We start from the raw sequence: 24,096 nt of genomic DNA, 5'->3' as shown, positions 1-24,096 counted from the left end.
TCATTGCTTTGCGTTACTTAAAATTGTTTTAAAGCACCTTCCTTGGTAATCGTAGGGTACCGGTACCGTTTAGTGTATTTCGTAACAAATCATATTCATTCTCGATATTTCTGCATTTACAACTATCTGCCCTAACACACTACAAATCTAGCAGTAGTTTTCAGAGTACGATACGCTATTTTACGCTCTTTAATAAATGCGCTCTTTTGTCTCGTTTCGAACACAAGAACAACGAAAAGCGAACAGGAAGATGCCCAGAGACTTCACCGTACGAGGGATTGGGGAAGATATTGTCAAATGTCGATACTGCTCACCAAGCAAGCTTGCTGTCCACAGGTTGCACAATATATTCCAAAAGTTTTTGGCATGCTTATAATTATTCCGCAGTCTGCCCCCACACTTTCTATGTTCGAGAATATTGCGCATTATTGACTGCTTAAGGCGGCCTTAGTTCTACAGTTGGCTATCCTGTTGTACACGGCGCGAAAAGACCTGTTTTCAAATTGAATGTCAACGGCAATGTGTTTATTTTCTTTTTTAAAATCCCATCACTCTTTGTTACAGATGCTGTTCAGTTTTTAATTGTACTGTGATTATTCGATGTGAAACTGTTGAATTATGAAGTAAGGACCATGTATGTATAGAAAAACCCTATAGGCGTGTATTCTTCGTCCTCGTGAGCACCGAAGTCTTTGTCTACTGCATCGTGTAAACGTTTGTAAAATGGAGTTGAAGCCTCCGGATTCTTTCCCATTCCCGTTCACTGCTTATTCCATTCAACATGATTTCATGACGAATTTGTATGAAGCGTTAGAATCTGGGAGACTGGGAATATTTGAAAGTCCTACAGGCACTGTGAGTATATTTTCCACTTCATTAGGGACAATGATTTATATATACTGGAACTTAACTGTCTGCTTCATTTTCTTTTTAAAATTGCGTTAGTATTCAGGTTTTAAATTTTATCTTATTTGCTTCGTGACGAAAAAAGAAATTTTTTCATGAAGTATTTCTACTGTTAGCGGAGCTGCTTGCAAGTGTATTTTATTTTAGCTAATTTTCTAGCCCACGAATAATTCAGTCCAAACACGCCCTCAGTGAATGTGTCTATAAATAGGATCCCAAATATTATCACACCAATAATCCTCCTCCTCAAATACAAATGTCGGCATGTTTAGTTATTTGCATGTTTCATGGAACCCATCAGAAATATATTGCTGTGATGTGGTATATGTCAAAGGGAACACAGAGTCCTGTAGAAAATAAAACTACATGCTGATCATGAGATTCACACTACTTTTGAAACGAACAGACAGTCAAAGTGAACCTGGACAGTACACCCTAAAATAACATCACCTATTGTTTCTTTAGAAGGACCAAAAGAGCAAACATATATTCGTGTGAACTTGTTACTGATAAAATAAGTGTTAGACTGTATTGTAAATATAAGTTCCTTATCCAGCCTGAGTTCTCAATTTGGAGGACAGAAAATTGAGAAGTGCCTAACAAGGTTCATTTTTGTTTGTTGTTATATGTAATGGATCTACTCTTATTATCAAACAAGCTGAAGGCGTTTTCTGTGTTGATGGTGCAAGTATCGTGATCAAGCCTAATGGAGAAACTCCAACACTTTTCTTAAAAATTTTGATCTTGTTCTTTGGAAATAGTGTGAGTGAGTGCTGTACATGTATTTCCAAATGTATGTGATTACACAACACCATCGCAGTACAAAAGGGGGAAATGCAGCAGGCTGTTCTAAATTGTTAGGGGTCATTCTGTGTGAACTTACAGGTAATTTGGTGGATCTTAAGGTGACCATTTCAGAATTTAGTCATATTTGGTACTTGGATACAGGCATGTCTTAACAGTAAAACTGCCAAACAGCGCTGCCCTAACCCTTAACTATTTTTGATAAATTCATGTTTGAAGTCTCAAGTGTGTGTATAAGGACATTAGTATGGAATCAATTACCCTGTTTTCAGAGAACCACTGCTCAGTAATGATTTGAACTACAGACCTCAGTTTTGTTTTCCGTCTAGTATCTGGGACACTAAGTTGATATAACATGTAAAAATGTGGGAAACATCTTTCAGATTTTTTATGAAAAATGTTAAAAAACACAGTTTGTCAACATTGAGCTTTAAATTTGTGATTAAAAAAATCATAACTTTGCACAGGGAGACAGTACAGACCTGTTTGTGCACTGAAGCCTGTAGTCCTAGTATTAACTAGAAGCACTAATGGAAAAACATTTGGTATTGCAATTAGTATTTCTTATCTTCATTTAAAGACGAGTCCATCACAAAGTCAAATGTGGTGAACTTCAAAGCACAGGGGAGGGGGTGGGGTGGGGGATACATAGACAATTAAATATATATATATCTCTCTCTGCCTCTGTCTTTTTTTTTTTTTTTTTTTTTTTTTTTTTTTTTTTTTTTTTTTTTTTTTTTTTTTTTTTTTTTTGAATGTTTACATATATGGTAGCAGTCATGGCTGCTCACTTTATTCATGATAATGGATAGAATAAGAATGCCACTTAAACATACCATCCTCTTTCAACACTACAGAAAATTGATAAAATAAAAATGATGTGTACTCTTGGAAGAATTGTTCCTTAAATATTTGTGGTTGAACTGTAAGCCAGAACTATAAAGCGGTATGGGCTGAAAATTTGTATGTTGTATTTCACTGTTAAATGTCTTCAGTGTAAAGAATCACAAGGTTGGTGCACAAATTTGGTGGTGTATCCCTATTCTGTTACTGTAAATTAAAAAGACAGATTCAATGAAACAAAGGAAACGATGCAAGCAGTAATGAGAGACATAAATAACTTTATATAGGAAAGCGCCGGTAGACAGGCACAATAAAATAACACACACACACACACACAAAATTTCGAGCTTTCGCAACCGGCGGCTGCTTCGTCAGGAAAGAGGGAAGGAAAAGGAAAGATGAAAGGATGTGGGTTTTAAGGGAGAGGGTAAGGAGTCATTCCAATCCTGGGAGCGGAAAGACTTAAGTGATGGTAAGAAATATTAATTACAATGTCTAATGCTCAACATAGGAACAGGAGGAGTTATTACATACATTGAGACCTAGAACACAAGTTCAAAAACAATGAGACAAGTAGATTTTGTAATGATCAGCACTTAGAAGTGTGTGCTTGTGAATTAATACTGCAAAATAATGTCCTTTTGGTTGAAACTGTATGTAGATCTGAGATCTTTTGAACTATTTGTGAGGAATCTGGATCTGTCAGACAGTAGCAAGCAATTAATAGTGTGTGGTGACTTCAGAGTAGATTTTCTAAAGAATTCTAATAGGAAAAATGAGATGGAAACCTATTTAGATCCTACAATTTGCCCTCAGTAATTAACTTGGAAACTCGGATGGATAAAAACAGTAGAACCCTAATTTATAAAGTTTTCTTTGATGAAGCTCAAAGTAAGAAAATAACTGTTTACCGAGTAACAAATGCTCTCTCTGATCATCAGGCTCATTTAGTTAGGATAATTAATATAGCACCTTACAGTATGAGTACTCCTCAGTGGAAATCAGAATAATGAATGATTGCAGGACAAATGTGGTTTCAGTTGTGTGTGTGTGTGTGTGTGTGTGTGATGCTAAATTAAAGTATAATGTATTCCATGATAAATTCATATCATTATTTGAAAATAGCTTTCTGCATAAACTAGTTAGAAATGCCACTAAACAGCAAGGTAAAAACATGGATCACTAGAAGGATTAAAGCATTTTGTGAAAGGAAAAGGAAAATATGCCTTTTGGCAAGAACAAGTAGACATTCTGCAGTAGTTGCACACTACAAAAAGTACTCAAAGCACTTCTGACAACAGACCTAGGGTAATATGGAATGGAGTGAAACGAGAGACAGGACAAACAGCCACAGAATAACACAGCAGCACCGTTGAACTGAATGGAAGGTCTATAAATGAAGAATCTTAGGCTGCAAATGTATTTAATAATCACATTTCAATATAGTAGGAAGCATAGGGACAAACAGTTCAAGAGCAACATGTTGAAAATGTAACTTTCATAAAATTCAATCATATGAATGTATCATCAGCTTTTTTGTCTGAAATTTAGAAAATTATACATTCTTTCAAAAATAAAAGCTTGTTTGGTTTTGATGGTATTTCCAGTTGAGTACTAAAAATGTATTCCCATGTAGTAAGCCAAGTCTTAACTGAAATATGTGATGCGTCTACTCAAGACTTTTTCCAGAGAGACTGAAATATGCCATTATTAAATCCATCTTTAAGAAACGTGATAAGAGAGATGTAAGTGATTACTGACCTATTTCACGCTGACATTCTCCTAAATTTTTGAGAATGTGATATATTCTAGAACAGTATCTCACCTTACCAAGAATAGTATCCTTAGCAAATCAGTTTCAGAAGAGTTGCCCTGCTGAAAATGCCATTTACATGTTCAAGCACCAGACATTACAAGCATTAAATAATTATTTTCTGCGACCTCTCCAAGGCATTTGACAGTGTGAACCACGGTATTCTCCTAGATAAATTGACATTTTATGGGATTGATGGTACTAATGTCATATGTTTAGGCTACATTAGATTCAGTTTTTGTTCTATAGACCCAAAAATGAGATGATTCATGGGTGTGGAACGTGTCATGTAACCAAAAGAATGGAGAAAGTTGCACTTAGTAATTCAAGCAATATAGTCCAGGAACATCTTAGGGCCGCTACTGTTTCTCATGTATGTAAAGTATACAACAAGCAGATGACACTAGTATTGTGATCAATACAAACATACATACAGAAGAAGTGGTAAACAAAGTTCTTGAAAGTGTCATTGACTGGTTGTCTGTGAATGGTTTCACACTCAATTTTAAAAAGACTCAGCATGTCAAGAGGTGCTACACCTATAATAAGTGGAACACATGGTGAGGACATAATAAATAGGATGCAATCTACAAAATTTTTAGAGGTCCATATTGATGGGGGAGGTGACAAAAAAACACCTTTTGGAAGTCCTAAAACAATTTAGTTAAGCCACATTTGCACTTAGTCATTGTAAATTTTGAGGAGAGACAAACCAGTAAGATGAGATATTTTGCATGTTTTCATTCAACAATGTCTTATGGAATAATACTCTGGAGTAGCTAATCTTTACTAAAGAAAGTCTTCGTTGTGCGAAAACCTGCTGTGAGAGTAGTATGTAGTGCCCACCCATTATCATCTTGTAGACATCTGTTTAAGGAGATAGGCATTCTGGCTACTGCTTCATGTTATTTATTTATTTTTCAATTCGTTTCGGCCTACTAGAGACCATGGGGCTCGTCTTAACTCTCCACTAGAGTTTTCTGCTTTTTCTTGGCCCAGTATGCCTTCATCTTCTGGCTGTGAGCCTGTTTCCTCTCATCTGTCCACTTAGGTCTAGTGGTGACTGTACACTTCTTGCTTGTGAGAGACAGTGGGAAGACTCCCTGCAGGATGGCCTGTCGGTATTGAGTTTGGTTCTTGGTTGTCTTTAATGGGATCTGCACTTCCTCTGAGTCTGGTTTAACTGAGGTGATCCAGTTGGTTTCGGATGCTCTTCTCCTATTTGTCACTGTGACCCTGTTGGTGAGCCTGGAGTCATTCAGGTGGGTCATGTGCCCATAGAAGGTCAGTTTTCCTTATATGTGTGACTGTCTTCCTGATGTTCGTAGAGCTCGATTCTCCTCAGGATCTTCCTCTCTTTAACTTCTAGTTTCCTGAGTGGGCCCATTCGATTCATCAAGAGGCACGTAACTTTACAGATAGTATTGTTTCCTAGTGGAATTGTAGAAGCAGCCTGCTTTATATTGGCGATGAACTCAATCTTCTGTATGTTGACCCTCAAGCCGGTTTTTGCCACCATACTGTAGAGGCTCTGTAGTTGGTGAGTAACCTTCTCCATGCTGTTGACCAATAGGGTGAGATCATCAGCAAAGAGTAGACAGGGTACACTGATGTTGTCTTTCTTGTACCCAGTCCTGCTTCTGCTGACAGTGTGGAAGTTCATTCTCTGAGATTTTCTCCAGAACACAGTTGAAGATGATGCTTCATGTTATATTTATTCCTTCATGAAGTTTGTTGTAAACAAACCACTACAGTTCAAGAGAAAACTGAGGTATGTAATTACAATACTAGAAGGAAAACCGATATTATTACTACATATAAATGTTGTCTTTAGCACTGATAGGGCTGCACAGTGCAGCAACAAAAATTTTTGATCATGTACCCAGTGATGTAAGATGTCTGACAGACAGCAGAGTAAAATTTGATAACATACTGAGAAATTTCTGTCACAAGATGTAAAAAGTGGTGGATAGGAATTACTAACACACATCTGTATACCTTCTTTTCTTTTTGTAAATAAATAAATGAAATTTAGAAATGTTCAGAATCTAACCGTATGTTCAAATTAATTTACAATGTGAATGTCTAATGACTCGTTCATCATTACATCGTTCATGCAAAAGATCCATGGAAGATGTTACTAACTTTTCATTATTATTTATACTTAATACTACTACTAACCCCCCTTGGACTTGCCGTTGGTGGGGAGGCTTGTGTGCCTCAACGATACAGATAGCTGTGCCGTAGGTGCAACCACAACGGAGGGGTATCTGTTGAGAGGCCAGACAAACGTGGTTCCTGAAGAGGGGCAGCAGCCTTTTCAGTAGTTGCAGGGGCTACAGTCTGGATGATTGACTGATCTGGCCTTGCTGTTCTGGTACTGCAAACGGCTGAAAGCAAGGGGAAACTACAGCTGTAATTTTTCCCTAGGGCATGCAGCTTTACGGTATTGTTAAATGATGATGGCATCCTCTTGGGTAAAATATTCCGGAGGTAAAATAGTCCCCCATTCGGATCTCCAGGCGGGGACTACTCAAGAGGATGTCATTATCAGGAGAAAGAAAACTGGCGTTCTATGGATCGGAGCGTTGAATGTCAGATCCCTTGATCGATCAGGTAGGTTAGAAAATATAAAAAGGGAAATGGATAGGTTAAAGTTAGGTATAGTGGGAATTAGTGAAGTTCGGTGGAAGGAGGAACAAGACTTTTGGTCAGGTGAATACAGGGTTATAAATGCAAAATCAAATAAGGGTAATGCAGGAGTAGGTTTAATAATGAATAAAAAAATAGGAGTACGGGTAAGCTACTACAAATAGCGTAGTGAACGCATTATTGTAGCCAAGATAGATACGAAGCCCACACCTACTACAGTAGTACAAGTTTATATGCCAACTAGCTCTGCAGATGACGAAGAAATTGATGAAATGTATGATGAGATAAAAGAAATTATTCATGTAGTGAAGGGAGAAGAAAAATTAATAGTCATGGGAGATTGGAATTCGTCAGTAGGAAAAGGGAGAGAAGGAAACATAGTAGGTGAATATTGATTAGGGCTAAGAAATGGAAGAGGAAGCCGCCTGGTAGAATTTTGTGCAGAGCATAACTTAATCATAGCCAACACGTGGTTCAAGAATCGTGAAAGAAGGTTGTATACATGGAAGAACCCTGGAAATACTAAAAGGTATCAGATAGATTATATAATGGTAAGACAGAGATTTAGGAACCAGGTTTTAAATTTCCAGGGGCAGATGTGGACTCTGACCGCAATCTATTGGTTATGAACTGAAACTGAAGAAACTGCAAAAAGGTGGAAATTTAAGGAGATGGGACCTGGATAAACTGAAAGAACCAGAGATTGTACAGAGTTTCAGGGAGAGCATAAGGGAACAATTGACGGTAATGGGGGAAAGGAATACAGTAGAAGAAGAATGGTAGCTTTGAGGGATGAAATAGTGAAGGCAGCAGAGGATCAAATAGGTAAAAAGACGAGGGCTACTAGAAATCCTTGGGTAACAGAAGAAATATTGAATTTAATTGATGAAAGGAGAAAATATAAAAATCGTAAATGAAGCAGGAAAAAAGGAATACAGACGTCTCAAAAATGAGATCGACAGGAAGTGTGAAATGGCTAAGTAGGGATGGCTAAAAGACAAATGTAAGGATGTAGAGGCTTATCTCACTATGGGTATGATAGAGACTGCTTACAGGAAAATTAAAGAGACCTTTGGAGAAAGGAGAACCGCTTGCATGAATATCAAGAGCATTGATGGAAACCCAGTTCTAAGCAAAGAAGGGAAAGCAGAAAGGTGGAAGGAGTATATAGAGGGTCTATACAAGGGCGACGTACTTGAGGACAATATTATGGAACTGGAAGAGGTTGTAGATGAAGATGAAATGGGAGATATGATACTGCGTAAAGAGTTTGACAGAGCACTGAAAGACCTGAGTCGAAACAAGGCCCCAGGAGTAGACAATATTCCATTAGAACTACTGAAAGCGTTGGGAGAGCCAGTCCTGACAAAACTCTACTATCTGGTGAGCAAGATGTATGAGACAGGCGAAATACCCTCAGACTTCAAAGAGAATATAATAATTCCAATCCCAAGGAAAGCAGGTGTTGACAGATGTGAAAATCAGTTTAATAAGTCACAGCTACAAAATACTAACGCAAATTCTTTACAGACGAATGAAAAAACTGATAGAAGCCGACCTCAGGGAAGATCAGTTTGGATTCCGTAGAAATGTTGGAACACATGAGGCAATATTGACCCTACAACTTATCTTAAGAAAGATTAAGGAAAGGCAAACCTACGTTTCTATCTTTTGTAGACTTAGAGAAAGCTTTTGACAATGTTGATTGGAATTCTCTCTTTCAAATTTTGAAGGTGGCAGGGGTAAAATACAGGGAGTGAAAGGCTATTTACAATTTGTACAGAAAGCAGATGGCAGTTATAAGAGTTGAGGGACATGAAAGGGAAGCAGTGGTTGGGAAGGGAGTGAGACAGGGTTGTAGCCTATCCCCGATGTTATTCAATCTGTGTATTGAGCAAGCAATAAAGAAAACAAAAGAAAAGTTCGGAGTAGGTATTAAAACCCATGGAGAAGAAATAAAAACTTTGAGGTTCGCCGATGACATTGTAGTTCTGTCAGAGACAGCAAAGGACTTGGAAGAGCAGCTGAACGGAATGGACAGGGTCTTGAAAGGAGGGTACAAGATCAACATCGACAAAAGCAAAACGAGGATAATGGAATGTAGTCGAATTAAGTCAGGTGATGCTGAGGCAATTAGATTAGGAAATGAGACACTTAAAGTAGTAAAGGAGTTTTGCTATTTGGGGAGCAAAATAACTGACGATGGTCGAAGTAGAGAGGATATAAAATGTAGACTGGCAATGGCTAGGAAAGCGTTTCTGAAGAAGAAAATTTTTTTAACATTGAGTATAGATTTGAATGTCAGGAAGTCGTTTCTGAAAGTATTTGTATGGAGTGTAGCCATATATAGAAGTGAAGCGTGGACGATAAATAGTTTGGACAAGAAGAGAATAGAAGCTTTCGAAATGTGGTGCTACAGACAAATGCTGAAGATTAGATGGGTAGATCACATAACTAATGAGGAAGTACTGAATAGGATTGGGGACAAGAGAAGTTTGTGGCACAACTTGACCAGAAGAAGGGATCGGTTGGTAGGACATGTTCTGAGACATCGAGGGATCACCAATTTAGTATTGGAGGGCAGCGTGGAGGGTAAAAATTGTAGAGGGAGACCAAGAGATGACTACACTAAGCAGATTCAGAAGGGTGTAGGTTGCAGTAGGTACTGGGAGATGAAGAAGCTTGCACAGGATAGAGTAGCATGGAGAGCTGCATCAAACCAGTTTCAGGACTGAAGACCACAACAACAACAACAACAACAACTACTACTACTACTACTACTACTACTACTACTACTACTAAAGAGTTACAGTGCACACGTGGTCTGCATTGCTTCCCCGCGCATAGTTAAAAAACACAATTTTAAAGCATAGCATGGGAAAGTTGTGTTTTCAACAATTTCGTAAAACATATGAATGATGTAGCCTACTTCTTATGCATTATATATGGACTTAGTTGCCTACATACCACATGCTTAACAAAGCTAAGGTCTGAAGGTCAAATGATTACTGAGTAATAGGTATCTGAAAATATGGAAATTGATGCCTGACTCACAATCTAATACTCACTCCTGAGCCTCCAAACCCAAATTTACAAAAATGGTTAGTTAGGACAGTGGTATTTGGCATTTCTACTGTTAAGACATGCAGGTATCCATGCACCAAATACATCTAAATTCTGAGATGGCCACCTTATCACGTCTGTGTGTGCACAGAACAACACTTAGCTATTTATGTTCACAAGAACATAAACTAGAAATCCTGTACTATAAAACTTCTAAAATGCCTACACTCAGTAGTGATTCTCCAGCAGAAGGAGGTCCTTACTTATTGGTCTGAAGATGACCACAGTAGTGGTCGCAACCGGTCACTGTAATATATAAATTGTGATCAAGACTGTTTTTAATAGTAAATATTTGTAACACTTGTTCACTGTTCACTCCCACAATGTATTCAAATGTAAGTAAAGAATTAACTTCAATCACAAATGGAAATCATAGTTGACAGAAAACTGTTTCTACTACACAGAAGAGTTTCTGAATGTGTATGTATCTACAAGGAAGACAGTAGCCTGGCATATATTTAACAAAAATGTTTAATGCTGTCTAGGTAATTACGAGAGCAGGGGCTAACAAGGACTGATTTTAATTTTCTTTTATCTTGGTAATGACTGCCAGTTCCTTGTTTTATGCATTCACAGCAAAATGCCTGAGTTTGAAGTGCTCTTGAAAAGCAGTGCAGCTTACATAGTACAAGGTACAGTAAGCTAGTTGAAACCTGTAATCGACAGCAGTAGGATTTTCATAGAAAATTTAAGTGTGTGTTGAAAAGATAGGCTAATGGGAAATGGGATGGTGTATATGTCACAATAGACGAGAAATGTAAATCCACTGATATAGAAGATGAAGCTGCATGCGAGATTGTTTGGGCAAGCCTCAGTATGGGGTGGACATAAAATACTAATTGCATCTTATCACCCACCATACTCATTTCCTGATGTAACTGAGAACTTTAGAGAAATTAGTAGGTATGTAAGTATCATCCATCAATCTTATTAGTCTTGTGCATGACAAGACATCCTGTGGAACATTACTTAATGTGTTCTCTGAAAACTACCTAGAGCAGATAGTTCGGAACCCCACTCACTATGGAAATAGATTGGACCTAATTTCAACAAATTACCTCTTTGAAAATGTCGACATCAGAACTGGTATCACTGACCATGATGCATTTGTGGCAACAGTGATTACCAAAGGACAATTAAAACAAGTAGAATCATTATATACTAGATTAAAAAAAAGCAGTTGTGTCATATCTGAATGAGAAACTTGAAACTTTTAGCACAGTGCAGGAGGATGCAGAGGAACTATGGCTCAAGTTCAAAAGAATTGTTAACTGTGTGCTGAATAGATATGTACCCAGTAGAACAGTTCATATTGGGAGGAAACTTCCATGATATACAGTCACTGTAAAGAAACTCCTTAAGAGAAAGAGACTACTGCATAATAGGTGTAAAACAAAGCATAATACTGTAGATAGAAATGCTGAATAAAACATGTTTGGCTGTCAAGAGAGCAACAAGTAAAGCCATCAGTGACTACTATAGCAGGCTATTGTCAAATGATCTTTCACAAAACCTAAAGAAGTTCTGATTTTATGTAAAGGCTGTACCAGAGTTGGTCTCCAGTCACTCACAAGTGAGACAGGAACTGAAAAAGACGGTAGCAAAGTAAAAGATGGAATTCTTTAATCCATTTTCAGATGCTCCTTTGCAAAGGAAAACCCAGGAGAATTGCCCCAATTTTAATCCTCATACCAATGGAAAGATGAGTGAAAAAAGTGTTAGTGTCAGTGGGGTTGAGATACTGCCAAAATGGTTGAAATTGAGCAAAGCTCCAGAGCCCGATTGAATCTCTGTCACATTCTGTACTAGTGTCCTTGACATTGGTTTGTTGTAAAATCTTAGAGCATGTTCTGAGCTCACTTAATGATGTATCTCGAACAGAATGGCCTACTCCATGCAAACCAGTACAGATTTCGAAAACATCGCTCATGCGAAACCCAACTTGCACTTTTCTCACATGGCATAGTTAAAGCTTTGGGTCAAGTCTTTTTGGTAGATGCTGTATTTCTTGATTTCTGAGAAGCATGTGACCCAGTACCACACCTACATTTATGTTCAGAAGTGCGGTCATATGGTATATCAAGCGAAATTTGTGATTAGATTGAGGATTTTTTGATAGAGAGGACACAGCATGTTATCTTGGATGGAGAGTCATTGTCAGATGTAGAAGTAGCTGTGGGTGTGCCCCAGGGAAGTGCGTTAGAACCCTTGTTGTTGATGTTATATGTTAATGGCCTTGTGGACAATATTAATAGTAATCTAAGATTTTTAGCAGATGATGCAGTTACCTATAATGAATTACTGTCTGAAAGAAGTTGCATAAATATTCAGACAGATCTTGCATAAGATTTGAAAGTGGTACAAAGACGGGCAATTTGCGAAAGGTTTAGAAATGTAAAACAAAAAAAAAAAAAGAAAATGCAATTCACAAAATGAAAAACTGTTGTATCCTATGACTATAATAATGAGTCACAGCTGGAATTGGCCAACTCATACAAAAACCTGGTTGTAGCACTTTGTTGTGAAATAGATTTATTACATAGGCTCAGTTGTGGGTACAAAATGTGGTAGACTTCAGTTTATTGGTGGAATACAGGGGAAGTGCAACACTCTACAAAGGAGTATACTGGCAAATCATTTGTGCGACTGGTTCTAGAATGTTGCTCAAGTGTGTGGGGACCTGTCCCAAATAGGACTAACATAGGTTACTGAATATATACAGAGAAGGGCAGCACTAATGTTCATAGGTTTGTTTAGTTATGGGGGAGTGTCAGAGATACTGAAGGAACTGAACTGGTAGTCTCTTGAAGGTTGACATAAATTATCCTGAGAAAGTATATTAACAAAGTTTCAAGAATCTGCTTTAAATGATGACCCTAGGAATATACTACGATCCCCTACGTATTACTCGCATAGGATTGCGAGGATAATATTATAATAATTGCTGCACATGTAGAGACATTCAAATGCCCATTCTTTCCGTGCTCCATATTTGAATGGAACGGGAAGAAACCCTAATAACTGGAACAATGGGACATACCTTCTTCTATGCACTTAACAGTAGTTTCAAGAAGTGTAGATGTAGATCCGAGCTTTCTAGCGAGTCCAAGTTAAAGTTCTTGATTAGTTTGCTTGTGTAAAATAAAGCAGTGGAAGATAAGTAAATTCAATACATAAGGAATATACATATGAGTTTAAACATATGAAGTCGCCTGGTGCTCGTGCAGGGCCAAAAGTAGAGCTGTTATATTTACCTTTAGCACACATTACGTCATATAACTGTTAACTGGTCAGTGACTAATGATCATAATGTTCACTAAATATATACTGGTAAAACTTTACTGGGGCCCGACTTACAAGAGTATGTTTGTAGACAGAGACAGAGAGAGATTGTAATTAAAATTTTAGACATCTGTGATGCATTAACTGTGAGGCTGACAGCAAATTATATTGGGAGGGGGGGGGGGGGGGAGGCAGTGAAAAACTGTGACTCCACCTGAACCAAACCCAAGAGCCAAGCTTGCATTGAACCGAGACTTCACTTTCTAAACTAATTTAATTCTCAAGGTAGCCTACAGATCACTCTATCACCACTATGTTTACTCTGATTAAAATAACTTTGAGATTGATGTTTCAGTTGGTGCCAGTTGCCATCCAATTGCAGTTCTTTCTCGAGCGACACGTTTTCGCTGTGTTGCCTGTTTTGTGGGTACATGGAGTGCCTTGTGAAGGTTGGTTGTCTGCTCCCCCCACCCCACCCCACCCAACCCCACCCCACCCCCGGTCAGTGCAATCTGTCAATCACAAAGTAATTTTAATCAGAGTAGAAATACAATTTTTGCATACATTTGTTTTGCCGAGTCACAAATTAAATTGTCATTTTCCAATCTAATATAGTGAGACTGTATCACAGTCCATGGTATGTCACCACAATAGATTTTGCTTTTACAGCAAAGTAACTATTATTATATCACAGACAGTGCAAAAGTTGTTGTAATTTTCAGTTTGATGCAGCTCTCCATGCTAGTATATCCTGTTCAAGCCTCTTAATCTCTGAATAAGTAGTGCAACCTACATCCATTTTAACCTGCTTACTGTATTCGTGCAGGGTCTCACTCTACAATTTTCACCTCAAACTTCCCTTCGTTATCAAACTGACTGTGCTTTGATGCATCAGGATGTGTCCTATTAACCAATCACTTATACTTATGTTATGCTAAATTTTTTTTCTCCCTTGTTCGAATCTGTACCTCCTCCTTTGTTGCACTGATTGACTGTTCCATTGTCTCTTGGTAGAATATTTTATATGTTATGAATGGAAACACTAACAACACAGGTGTAATATTATACAATATTTATTATTTATTTCACAAATTGGTTTTTGGCTGTTACACCTTCATCAGATACGAAGATAAGTTTAGTTATTCAGTCTACTATCTAATGAAAAGCACTCTTCAATAGCACCAAATTTTAACAGCTTTTATTCTTTTCATGTCTGAACTGTTTATTGCTCTCGTTTAACACTTAAATTCTTATTACACATGAACAAATTCTTCTTTTTGGAAATGGTTTTCTTGCTATTGCTAGTCTGCATTTTGTATCCTGTCTGCTTCAACCGTCATCAGTTATTTTGCTGCACTAATATTACTACTATTAGTGCCTCATTTCATAATCTAATTCCTTCTGTATCACCTGATTTTTACTCTTGTTTTACTTTTTTATGTTTATCTTATACCCTCATTTCAAGACATCCATTCTGCTCAACTGCTTTTCAAATTACTTTGTTATCTTTGACAGGTTGACAGTGTCTTTGGCAAACCTCAGTGTTTTTATGTGCACGGATCCAAATTTGTCCATGGTTTCCTTTACTGCTTGGCCAGTGCACATTCTGAACATCAACACAGATAAGCTATAACCCCATCTCACTCCCTTCCCAACCACTGCTTCCCTTTCGTGTTCTTCGACCCTTGTAGCTGGGGAAGAAATATACATGATTGTGTACTATCTGAACGATCTTCAGTTTGGAGATTATATCTTTTCCTTTTTTTTAAAACTTCAGATTCAGAACTCCAACAAACAGTGCATGATTTCAATAGAATTAGCAAGTGAATAGGCCTTTAAGTTAACTGAAGTCAGAGGAAAACTTTGTATAACCTGCATGCTGAAAGGAAGGAGCTGATGTTATTGAATCAAGTCATGAAGTCGTGTTCTTGGCAACTAACAACAATAAGTGGATAAATATTGTGGGGAAGAAGTAGGAGAGACAAAAAAAGTGATGAAATTAATATGGCAAACAGAATCCTATTTTTGACAGTAAATTTACAAGTCTGTAACCTGGATACACATTTGATTCTGGCTGACAGCAGTAAGACATGGAGCTTACATGATCAGACTCTCCAGTAGTTGAGGCTGTTTCGGTGAGAAATAGAATTTAATATTATGATAATTCGTCCGTATCCACACTCTTGAAATATTAAGAATAATCTTTGTCGCACAGTTCACCTTCAGTGTAGCTTATCCAGCTGATAAAGGTTATCATTTCTGTAATACGCTTAAGCTGATGCATCAATCATAAAGTTATATTAACTGAATTATAGTAAAAATTTCATTGAAAATTGAGTCAAAGGATTTCTTGTAATTTTTGAATGACAGACAAAATGGTGATTCCACATTTATTGCTCAGTTTTTTAGTTTTGGTCACAACTTGCAAATGGCCCGTTGTGCTGCATCCACTTCTAAATACATTTGCCCCCTTTACCTGCATCTAATTTTCTATGCAGACAGTGTTAATTTTAATGAATATGCTATACTCCATGGAGGGGGCAGAGTGTAATATTGTACATACTATATGGTAAGTCAAAGTTTCGACCCTCTGAGTTACATACATTGTGATTGACAATGTTGACTGGAGACTTAAGATCCCTACTGATCAATACATAAACTGCTCAAGGTGATTCAGAACGTCTCATATGTGGGCTGAGATCATTGTGAACATAGGTCTTCTGAGGTTTGGCACTTGTCAAACTTTGAGTCCTGGCAGACTGTATTGATATTGTGTACAACTATTTGTTATTCCCTTTCCTGATTCCCACATTTACCACTTAAAGGTCTGTCATAACCTTGCATTTCCTTAAGAGCTGTGTATCTTGTGTTGATTATGAATTTGGGACAAGAAAAAAAACTAGTACAAGTAATGAGAGAAGAAAGAGGTATTCACCAGACTAAGTGCAAGTAATTGTTTGATGTCTATGCAAATATATATTGCTCCTATCCCAATTCTATTTTATGAGATTGTTTTGTTTTGGTCATCATTACATATCTGAAATTGGTAATGCTGTAGAGAAATGATGATTTAGCCAAATTTTAAAACTGTTAGTTCATATAAGTTTCATCACCAACTTAATGTAATGTTATCAGCTGCTTGCTTTACCAACTCATTGGTTAGTTTGCATTTTACATACCCTTAAAACAATTAATTCTTTTCCTTCTATGATGTTTGTCTGTTTTGGTGTCATCTAAGCTTGTACCATTTAATATGGATGTAAGTTTTAAAGTTGGTTGTTTTTCAGGAGGTTACTACTTTACTTTAAACTGATACTTGAATGTGGCACATCACATTACTTTTTAACAAGGTAGGAAAAGAAGGCAGATTGGCAGATTGCTACTTACCGTAAAGAAGACACATCAAGTTGCACACACACACACACACACACACACACACACACACACACACACACACACAAGCAAACAAGCCTCACGCACACATGACTGCCAATTCCAGCATATTTTAAATAAAGTTGTTAGTGCATGACAGAGAGCTCCTCAAAATGTGATCTAATGCTTTTTTTTTTATACACAGGGCAAATCATTGAGTCTGATTTGTGGTGCACTGAGATGGCTGCTGGACCACGAGGCGAGGTGCCAGGCAGACCTTGAAGCTCAGGTGGCAGCCCTGACTTTACAACTGGAAGAACTAGAGGTAAGGAAATTGTATAGCCAAGAATAGGATATGAAACTTCCTGGCATGGCTAAGCCATGTCTCCACAATATCCTTTCTTTCAGGAGTGCTAGTTCTGCAAGGTTCGCAGAAGAGCTTCTGTAAAGTTTGGAAGGTAGGAGACGGATACTGGCAGAAGTAAAGCTGTGAGTACCGGACGTGAGTCTTGCTTCGGTAGCTCAGTTGGTAGAGCACTTGCCTGCGAAAGGCAAAGGTCCCGAGTTCGCGTCTCGGTCGGGCACACAGTTTTAATCTGCCAGGAAGTTTCATATCAGCGCACACTCCGCTGCAGAGTGAAAATCTCATCCTGGAAAGAATAGGATAGTTATTAGATTGCAATTATATAGAAAAATCAAGGATTCCTAAATTTCTGCCAGCTTCTGACAATTATATTTTGAAATAGTTATTTTGTTTTTCTGATTTGTTGAAGTGTACATTACAGTAGTAGAAGAGCCTTGTCAAATTTAAAACTTTTCCTGCTTGCAGCTTGTTCCTTGAATACTCTGGCGAACTGCCAGATGTCAAGTGAATCAAATTTGTCAGTTTGCTCAAAATCAAGTGAAACAATACAATAACCCCGAGGCCAATATATATGCAGCATAAATGCATTTACCTTATCTTTCAGTCTCTCTTAATTCTTTGTATAGTGGTCGTATAGTAGATTCTCTTTAATACCCTACTTGGCAAATGTGTATCTTGTGATGTCTTGCAGTTAGGTGTTTGTTATAACTTCCTTTGCACGCAAGGTGGTTCTTTAGTGGATACAGGAGTGAGGAAGAGATGCCTTTCATGAAAAGGGAGTTCAGATATTAACATATTCTACATCTAATATCAAATTGCAAAAATAATATATACCTTTTTTGCTGAATTTGCAGCGTAAGTTTGTAATCATCTACAAAAGATTTGTAAATCTCTATTCAGAAGATGTTGAGCCCTGGGTACTATGAAAGTCTGTAAATGTTATTCAGATGGCAAACACAAAAAATGGAGCTCTGTGTATGAGTGTTGAAACTCGAGTACACCTGCCGCTGGAGCTCCAGAGTAGGGATGCTTCCATCTCACTGGCACTGGTGTAATCATTTGTGGCAGGGCCCTCATGCCACAGTGGTAGCTGTAGGAAACATGGCGGCATAAATGGCGGCGCACATATTTGAAAGTGCGGCTGACCATATTAGCGGCCAATAGTGCATTATTTACACTGTTGTTGTGTTCCATTATATTTCGTTGTCTGTTGAATATGATGGTGTTGATATGATGCTGGGTACATGCAGACTTCCAGTATTCCGTCTCATCCAACAGCTAAGACATAGGCTTGTTTTGTACTCTCATTTATTTAAAATTATCTTAAGATTTTGTCCCCTCAGTCATTTCAATGTCAAAGAGAGCTGAAACTGCAAAATGATGAGTCCGGTGGAATTGTGTTTGTCATATTGTGACAATATGGCATGTACAGGTCATACTGACATAGCAGTTGTTGCGAGTAAGGTTTCACTTGTTCTTTGGAACAAAATGACTGATATAAGTAAGACAGCTTCAGATAGTTGTGGGATACTTTGTGTATAGAAACTGATGGGTTACTCTTGTAACTAAGACACGGGGCATTACAGACTGGCCCTCTTTGATTTTCTTTATACTTGTAGGGTTTGAAGCTCAATTCCTGAAAAAAAAATGTATTTATATATATAAATCTCTGAACATCATCGTTGAAGATTAGAAGATTTACAAGCACTGTTAAGTATAAAACAATTCCACCTAATTAACATAACTGCTGGTAACTGAGTGCATAGCATAAGTCATACAACCGTAGATGAAAAAATAAATTAATACTAACAAAGAGATAGAGGGGCTGGCCGGTACTTACCTAAGCTCAGTACAGCTGATAGATACACAAAAAACAACCGAACATTTACGTTCCTAGCTTTCAGAATAAATGTTCCTTCATTAGGGAGGAGAGAGGGGAAAGAAAGGGAAGAAGGGAAAGTGGATTTAGTTACTCACAACCCAGGTTATGAAGCAACTGGGAAAGGAAAACAGGGAGGGGAGCAAGGATGGAGGCATGGTTGTCAGAGGGAAGCCAAAGATATTCTACTGTAAGTACTGTGCAAGCTTCAAACCAAAGAGGATGCATACAGAAGTAAAGAGGTATATAGTATAAAGATGTAGGATGAAAAGATGCATGAATGGCTAAAGAGGAAAGGGAAAGAGGAGAAGACTGAAGAGTAAATGGGAGTGAGGTTGTTTAACGTAGGTTCAGTTCAGGGGGATGGCGGGATGAAAGGATGTGTTGGAGTGTAAGTTCCCATCTCCGCAGTTCAGAGGGACTGGTGCTGATGATACCTCTTTACTTCTGTATGCATCCTCTTTGGTTTGAAGCTGGCACAGTACTTACAGTAGAATATCTTTGGCTCCCCTCTGACAACCATGCCTCCATCCTTGCTCCCCTCCCTGTTTTCCTTTCCCAGTTGCTTCATAACCCGGGTTGTGAGTAACTAAATCCACTTTCCCTTCTTCCCTTTCTTTCCCCTCTCTCCTCCCTGATGAAGGAACATTTATTCCGAAAGCTAGGAATGTAAATGTTCAGTTGTTTTTTTGTGTATCTATCGGCTGTACTGAGCTGTGGTAAGTACTGGCTAGCCCCTCTATCTCTTTGTTAGTATTTGTTTCACATCTTTATATGAAATTTTCCATTAATTATTTAAAAAATAAATGAACAAGTATTGAATCATAATTTTTTAATAAAACATATTTTAATTTTCAGTATTAATTGCATGAAAATGAGAGTATTCACAGTAAATTAAAATTTGATATTAAAATGTTAAACATTAAATGAATCATGAATTTGCAAAATGACTTTAAGTCCACATTTTCATGGTTTCGAGTTATGGGCACAGCAATGTTCCAATACCCAACATGCATCACTTAATGCCAATGAGACTTTAGTCCCTAACTTCTGTACATTATTTCCAGTAACAGAACATTCTTGTTTACCAGCAAAGCAGCCTTAGTCCAGGACTTAAGTTGTTTTGCTTGTAAGGTAATGATAATTGTTAACATATTCATGTATAGCTTCAATTTGGTAAAACGTCTATATTATTTTTTTTGCTTGGTGATACGTTAGTTGAAAACAAAAATGGCATCTGAAAGCAGTTCTTTATATATTGGTGTTGTTGAAAATGAAGAAAATAATGTCCAGAAAAGGAGGAATGGAATGAAACGGGCTGTAGAATAGAAGAGAGGTACAATAAAGCATGCTAAGGTTAAAGGTGTGGAGCACGTAAATCATGTGATGAAGTTAGTTTCAGCTAGGCAAACAGGACCTACTTGTGGGTAAGCAATTTGGATTTAATTTTGTTTTGCAATATTGTTGCACACATCATGTAGCTTACTGAGACTGGTAATTATTAGTAATGCAGACTCTTGTTTATAAAAAATTGTCACATTTCAGATGCAGGAAACAATCTCTTAACTTGATTTCCATAAATGCATTGTTAGAAGCAGTTAACTACATGAACAATTTTGACACTAAGAATGAACAAGGGACAAACTGAAAGTATTGCCATAAAAACACGAAGATGAAGGAAAGACGAGCCTGGTACTAGGGCAGCTATGTTCAAATACTATGTTAAAGATTCAGACAAGCAGATAGAGGTGTGTAAGAAAGCCTTCCTCAGTGTTTATTGTGTTACCGAATCCAAGATGAAGAGATTGTGTTAGTTGCTGCTTGGTAGCAAATCTCCTAAAGGCCAACATGGAAAACACAAACCAGGGAATGCAAAAGAGGCTCATATACTTGCTACTATTCATGCCAATAATGCGTCATTTCCAACTAAACAAACCCACTATGGAAAAACAGATGTTTTTTACTTAAACAGTGAACGAACTGTGAAAACTAAGCATGAAATGTTTCTTCTCAAATATCCTGATAGTAATGTGTCTTACCACTATTATCACAGACATTTCAATAACTATTTTCGTTTGAGATTTGGTAGACCCAGCGTAGACACATGCATTACGTGTGAAGAACTGAATGTTAAACTGAAAAGCAGTGCACTTAATGATTGTGCTAAACGTGCACAGACTCTACGCATTGAAGGATGTGTATGAACACATAGTCAGCTGTAGTGCTAAAGGAAATTTTACAGTTACAATTGTTGAAAGTGAGGATGTTTATGATTACAACAACTGGTGGTCACATTATTATAAAAGAAATGCAAATTTCATAGAGACGTCTGTTACGGATGTTCCTAGAGATAAAAAGGTATCGTTCACTGTTTCAACTTTTATGGAATTCTGCTTTTCTGCAGAACAGATTGGAATAGTTGTGGCTAAACCATTCATAGAAGGAATAATTCAACATTCTTTCATCCTTGGACCAACATATCCACACGTACCAGAACTATCACAGAGACATGCTTATCCAAATGGTATGTGTCCAATCAGTGAAAATAAAATTATTAAAGATATATGCAAACTTGTCAAGTACATTCCTGACTGTAAAGAATCCAAAGCATTTTATGAGATAATTGCAGCTTGGGAAACAAAGACAAATGAGTAAAATTGCAATTTTCTTTTGGAAACTTTGTCTTGTATGTTTATTTCCTTGGATGATTTACCATTATGTGTATTCTGAATGTGTTTTTCAATTAAGAAAATGCATTATTATGTGTTTATATGCCAGAATTTTATTACGTAAGAAGCAAAACTGAAGTTAATTTGAAAAATGACTTAAGTCCTTTTTTAAACCAAAATTTGAACATTAAGTAACTTCAAGATCATGCTTTTGTAATGACAGCCTTATGTAGTTTTGCTGTATGTAACATTTAATGCAATAATTTATTGCAATATTCACTTCAGTAAGATAATAGACAATTTTTTGTTGTACCTCTAAGGGCTTAAGTCATTTTGCAAATTCACGATTCAAATAGTAAATGAAATACTTTTTCTTATTTCTAGATATTGTACAGGATTATTGATTTCTACAATTTCTTCTCATTTAACAATGAGGTGTTTCACAGGTCTGCATCAAATTTTAGTCAATTTTTATATGAGCAGTAATAAAAAATAAGAAGGTTTAATTTAATTAAAATTATGATTAAATATTTGTTACTTCATTTCCATTTGATAATAAGTATCTGAGATCTTGCTGAAAAGTAATCCCTCCAAGTCTTTTTATGTGAAAAGTCTTAAATTTTTTTGCATAAAACAATCGTTACTAACATTCTACAACATTGTTATTCATGTCTACATATTTCTAGCCCTTTGCTGTTAGAGGGCTCTGAATTGTAACATGTGACATTGGTGTGTAACGTAACTATGTCGGTGCGAGAGAAACAGAGTGCTGTAATCAACTTTTGAATTCGAAGAGTTTGTCCACACATGGAGCACCCTCTCCTTCAATATGACAATTCCAGGCCAGATGCGACATCTGCAATAATCAGTTATGTTGGGTTGTCTGTCATCGATCAAGCTCCATACACTCCCAACTTGGCTCCATCTGATTTTCATAGGCTCCACTGTGATAGTGATGAGGCGGTGCAAGCGGAGGTGAGGTGAAAGCGCCATCAACAAAGTCAAAATTCTACAGTGACGGTATCAACAAATTGAGAAATAAATATGCATACATGAAGAATAAACATGTAGAATGTTAATAACATATGTTTATTTTGTATTGATTTAAGAACTTGCACAAAAAAAAATCTGGAGCTATTCCTTTCAGCAAACTTTTGTAGAATTTTAAAAAAGTAAAAAAAAAAAAAGCTAACTGTATCTGCTACTAATCAGATTGCAATACAGTAGAGTGTCGATTATCTGAATGTCGGTCAACCGAACGACCGCTTAACTGTGTACTCGCTCGCACCTGTTACTCTCCCACCCTACCGTCCATCTTCCCCCTCACTCCCAAACCAAGTTTCCCACAGTAGTCGCCGCACTGGGCCACCGCTGGCGGAACATTGCTTCTATTGGGGCCTTTCAGATATCTGTAATGGAAAAAGTACGTGACTTAACTGCTCGTAAGCGTGTAGGCTTGCTTAGACAGACCAAAATAAAGGATTTTTTTAAACGTTAATTTTGTGTACTGTGTGTATTGTTCATGCAAAATACGTATGTAATATGTATATATTTTTGTTTAATAAACTGTGCCACATACTATATATTCCCACTGAAGTTGCCTTTGTATGTTACTTTGTAATACTAAAAGAGATACCCGTTTTTATGAATAAATTTACTGTACAGTACTTCTTTTTGGCAAATAAACATGTACAGTTGGATTATACGAACAAACCAGTTTTCCGAACACCCACGTCCCCCCAATTACTTCGGATAATCGATGCTCTACTGTACTTTCATGATACGTAGCTACCAGCAGTTATGTTAATAGGGTGTAATTATTTTGTATTTAACAGCTATTGGAAAACTTCTAATCTCCAAAGACTTTTTTTTAAGTTATTTTGAGAATTGTGTTGTACAGTTTTAGAAAATTAATGTCTGGGTGATGAACTACAGATCCTACACTTACGAAGAAAATCGAAGAGGGCCAGTATGTAAAGTCTCCTTATCAGATATGAAGGCAGTTTGATGAAACCAATTTTACAAATATTTGCAATCTAGATGGACAGTAAACTTTTTGGACAACAACTGATATTGGGTTTTCTCCAGTAAAGGACAGTATGTTATCCATCTGAAGTATTGCCTTTGGTGTGGGTTGGGAGGATTGGCTCTCACTGAGAGTGTACCCCGGGGAGAGGAGGGGGGACACAATCCTCCTCACTCTCGCAGACATTTTCATTGCCTGAGAGTCCCTAAAAAGTCTTCATGAGACAGTCACAAGATTTTTTATGAGGAAAGACTTCTCACAAAATGCATACATTCATATTCAACAGGGTACTGATAACCATGTCGTAGAACACTATAGCTGACACCAACACTGCCACCAGTACTGTTAAACTCCCTTCAAAGG

The 24,096-nt window shown here is 37.3% G+C and overlaps 1 protein-coding gene across 1 annotated transcript in view; it reads left to right on the top strand.

The window, feature by feature from the left end:
- The first annotated feature begins 482 nt into the window (after window positions 1-482).
- Window positions 483-24,096, top strand: part of LOC126267464 (ATP-dependent DNA helicase DDX11) — a 153,943-nt gene continuing 130,329 nt past the window's right edge. The window contains exons 1-2 of the mRNA XM_049972735.1: window positions 483-855; window positions 17,001-17,120. Of these exons, the coding sequence (XP_049828692.1) occupies window positions 724-855; window positions 17,001-17,120 (252 nt within the window). The 5' untranslated portion in view covers window positions 483-723. The remainder of the gene's footprint in view (window positions 856-17,000; window positions 17,121-24,096) is intronic.

This window comes from Schistocerca gregaria, chromosome 4 (assembly GCF_023897955.1).
Source record: "Schistocerca gregaria isolate iqSchGreg1 chromosome 4, iqSchGreg1.2, whole genome shotgun sequence".
Lineage (NCBI taxonomy): Eukaryota > Metazoa > Arthropoda > Insecta > Orthoptera > Acrididae > Schistocerca > Schistocerca gregaria.
This window is presented reverse-complemented; position numbering and strand designations above follow the sequence as displayed.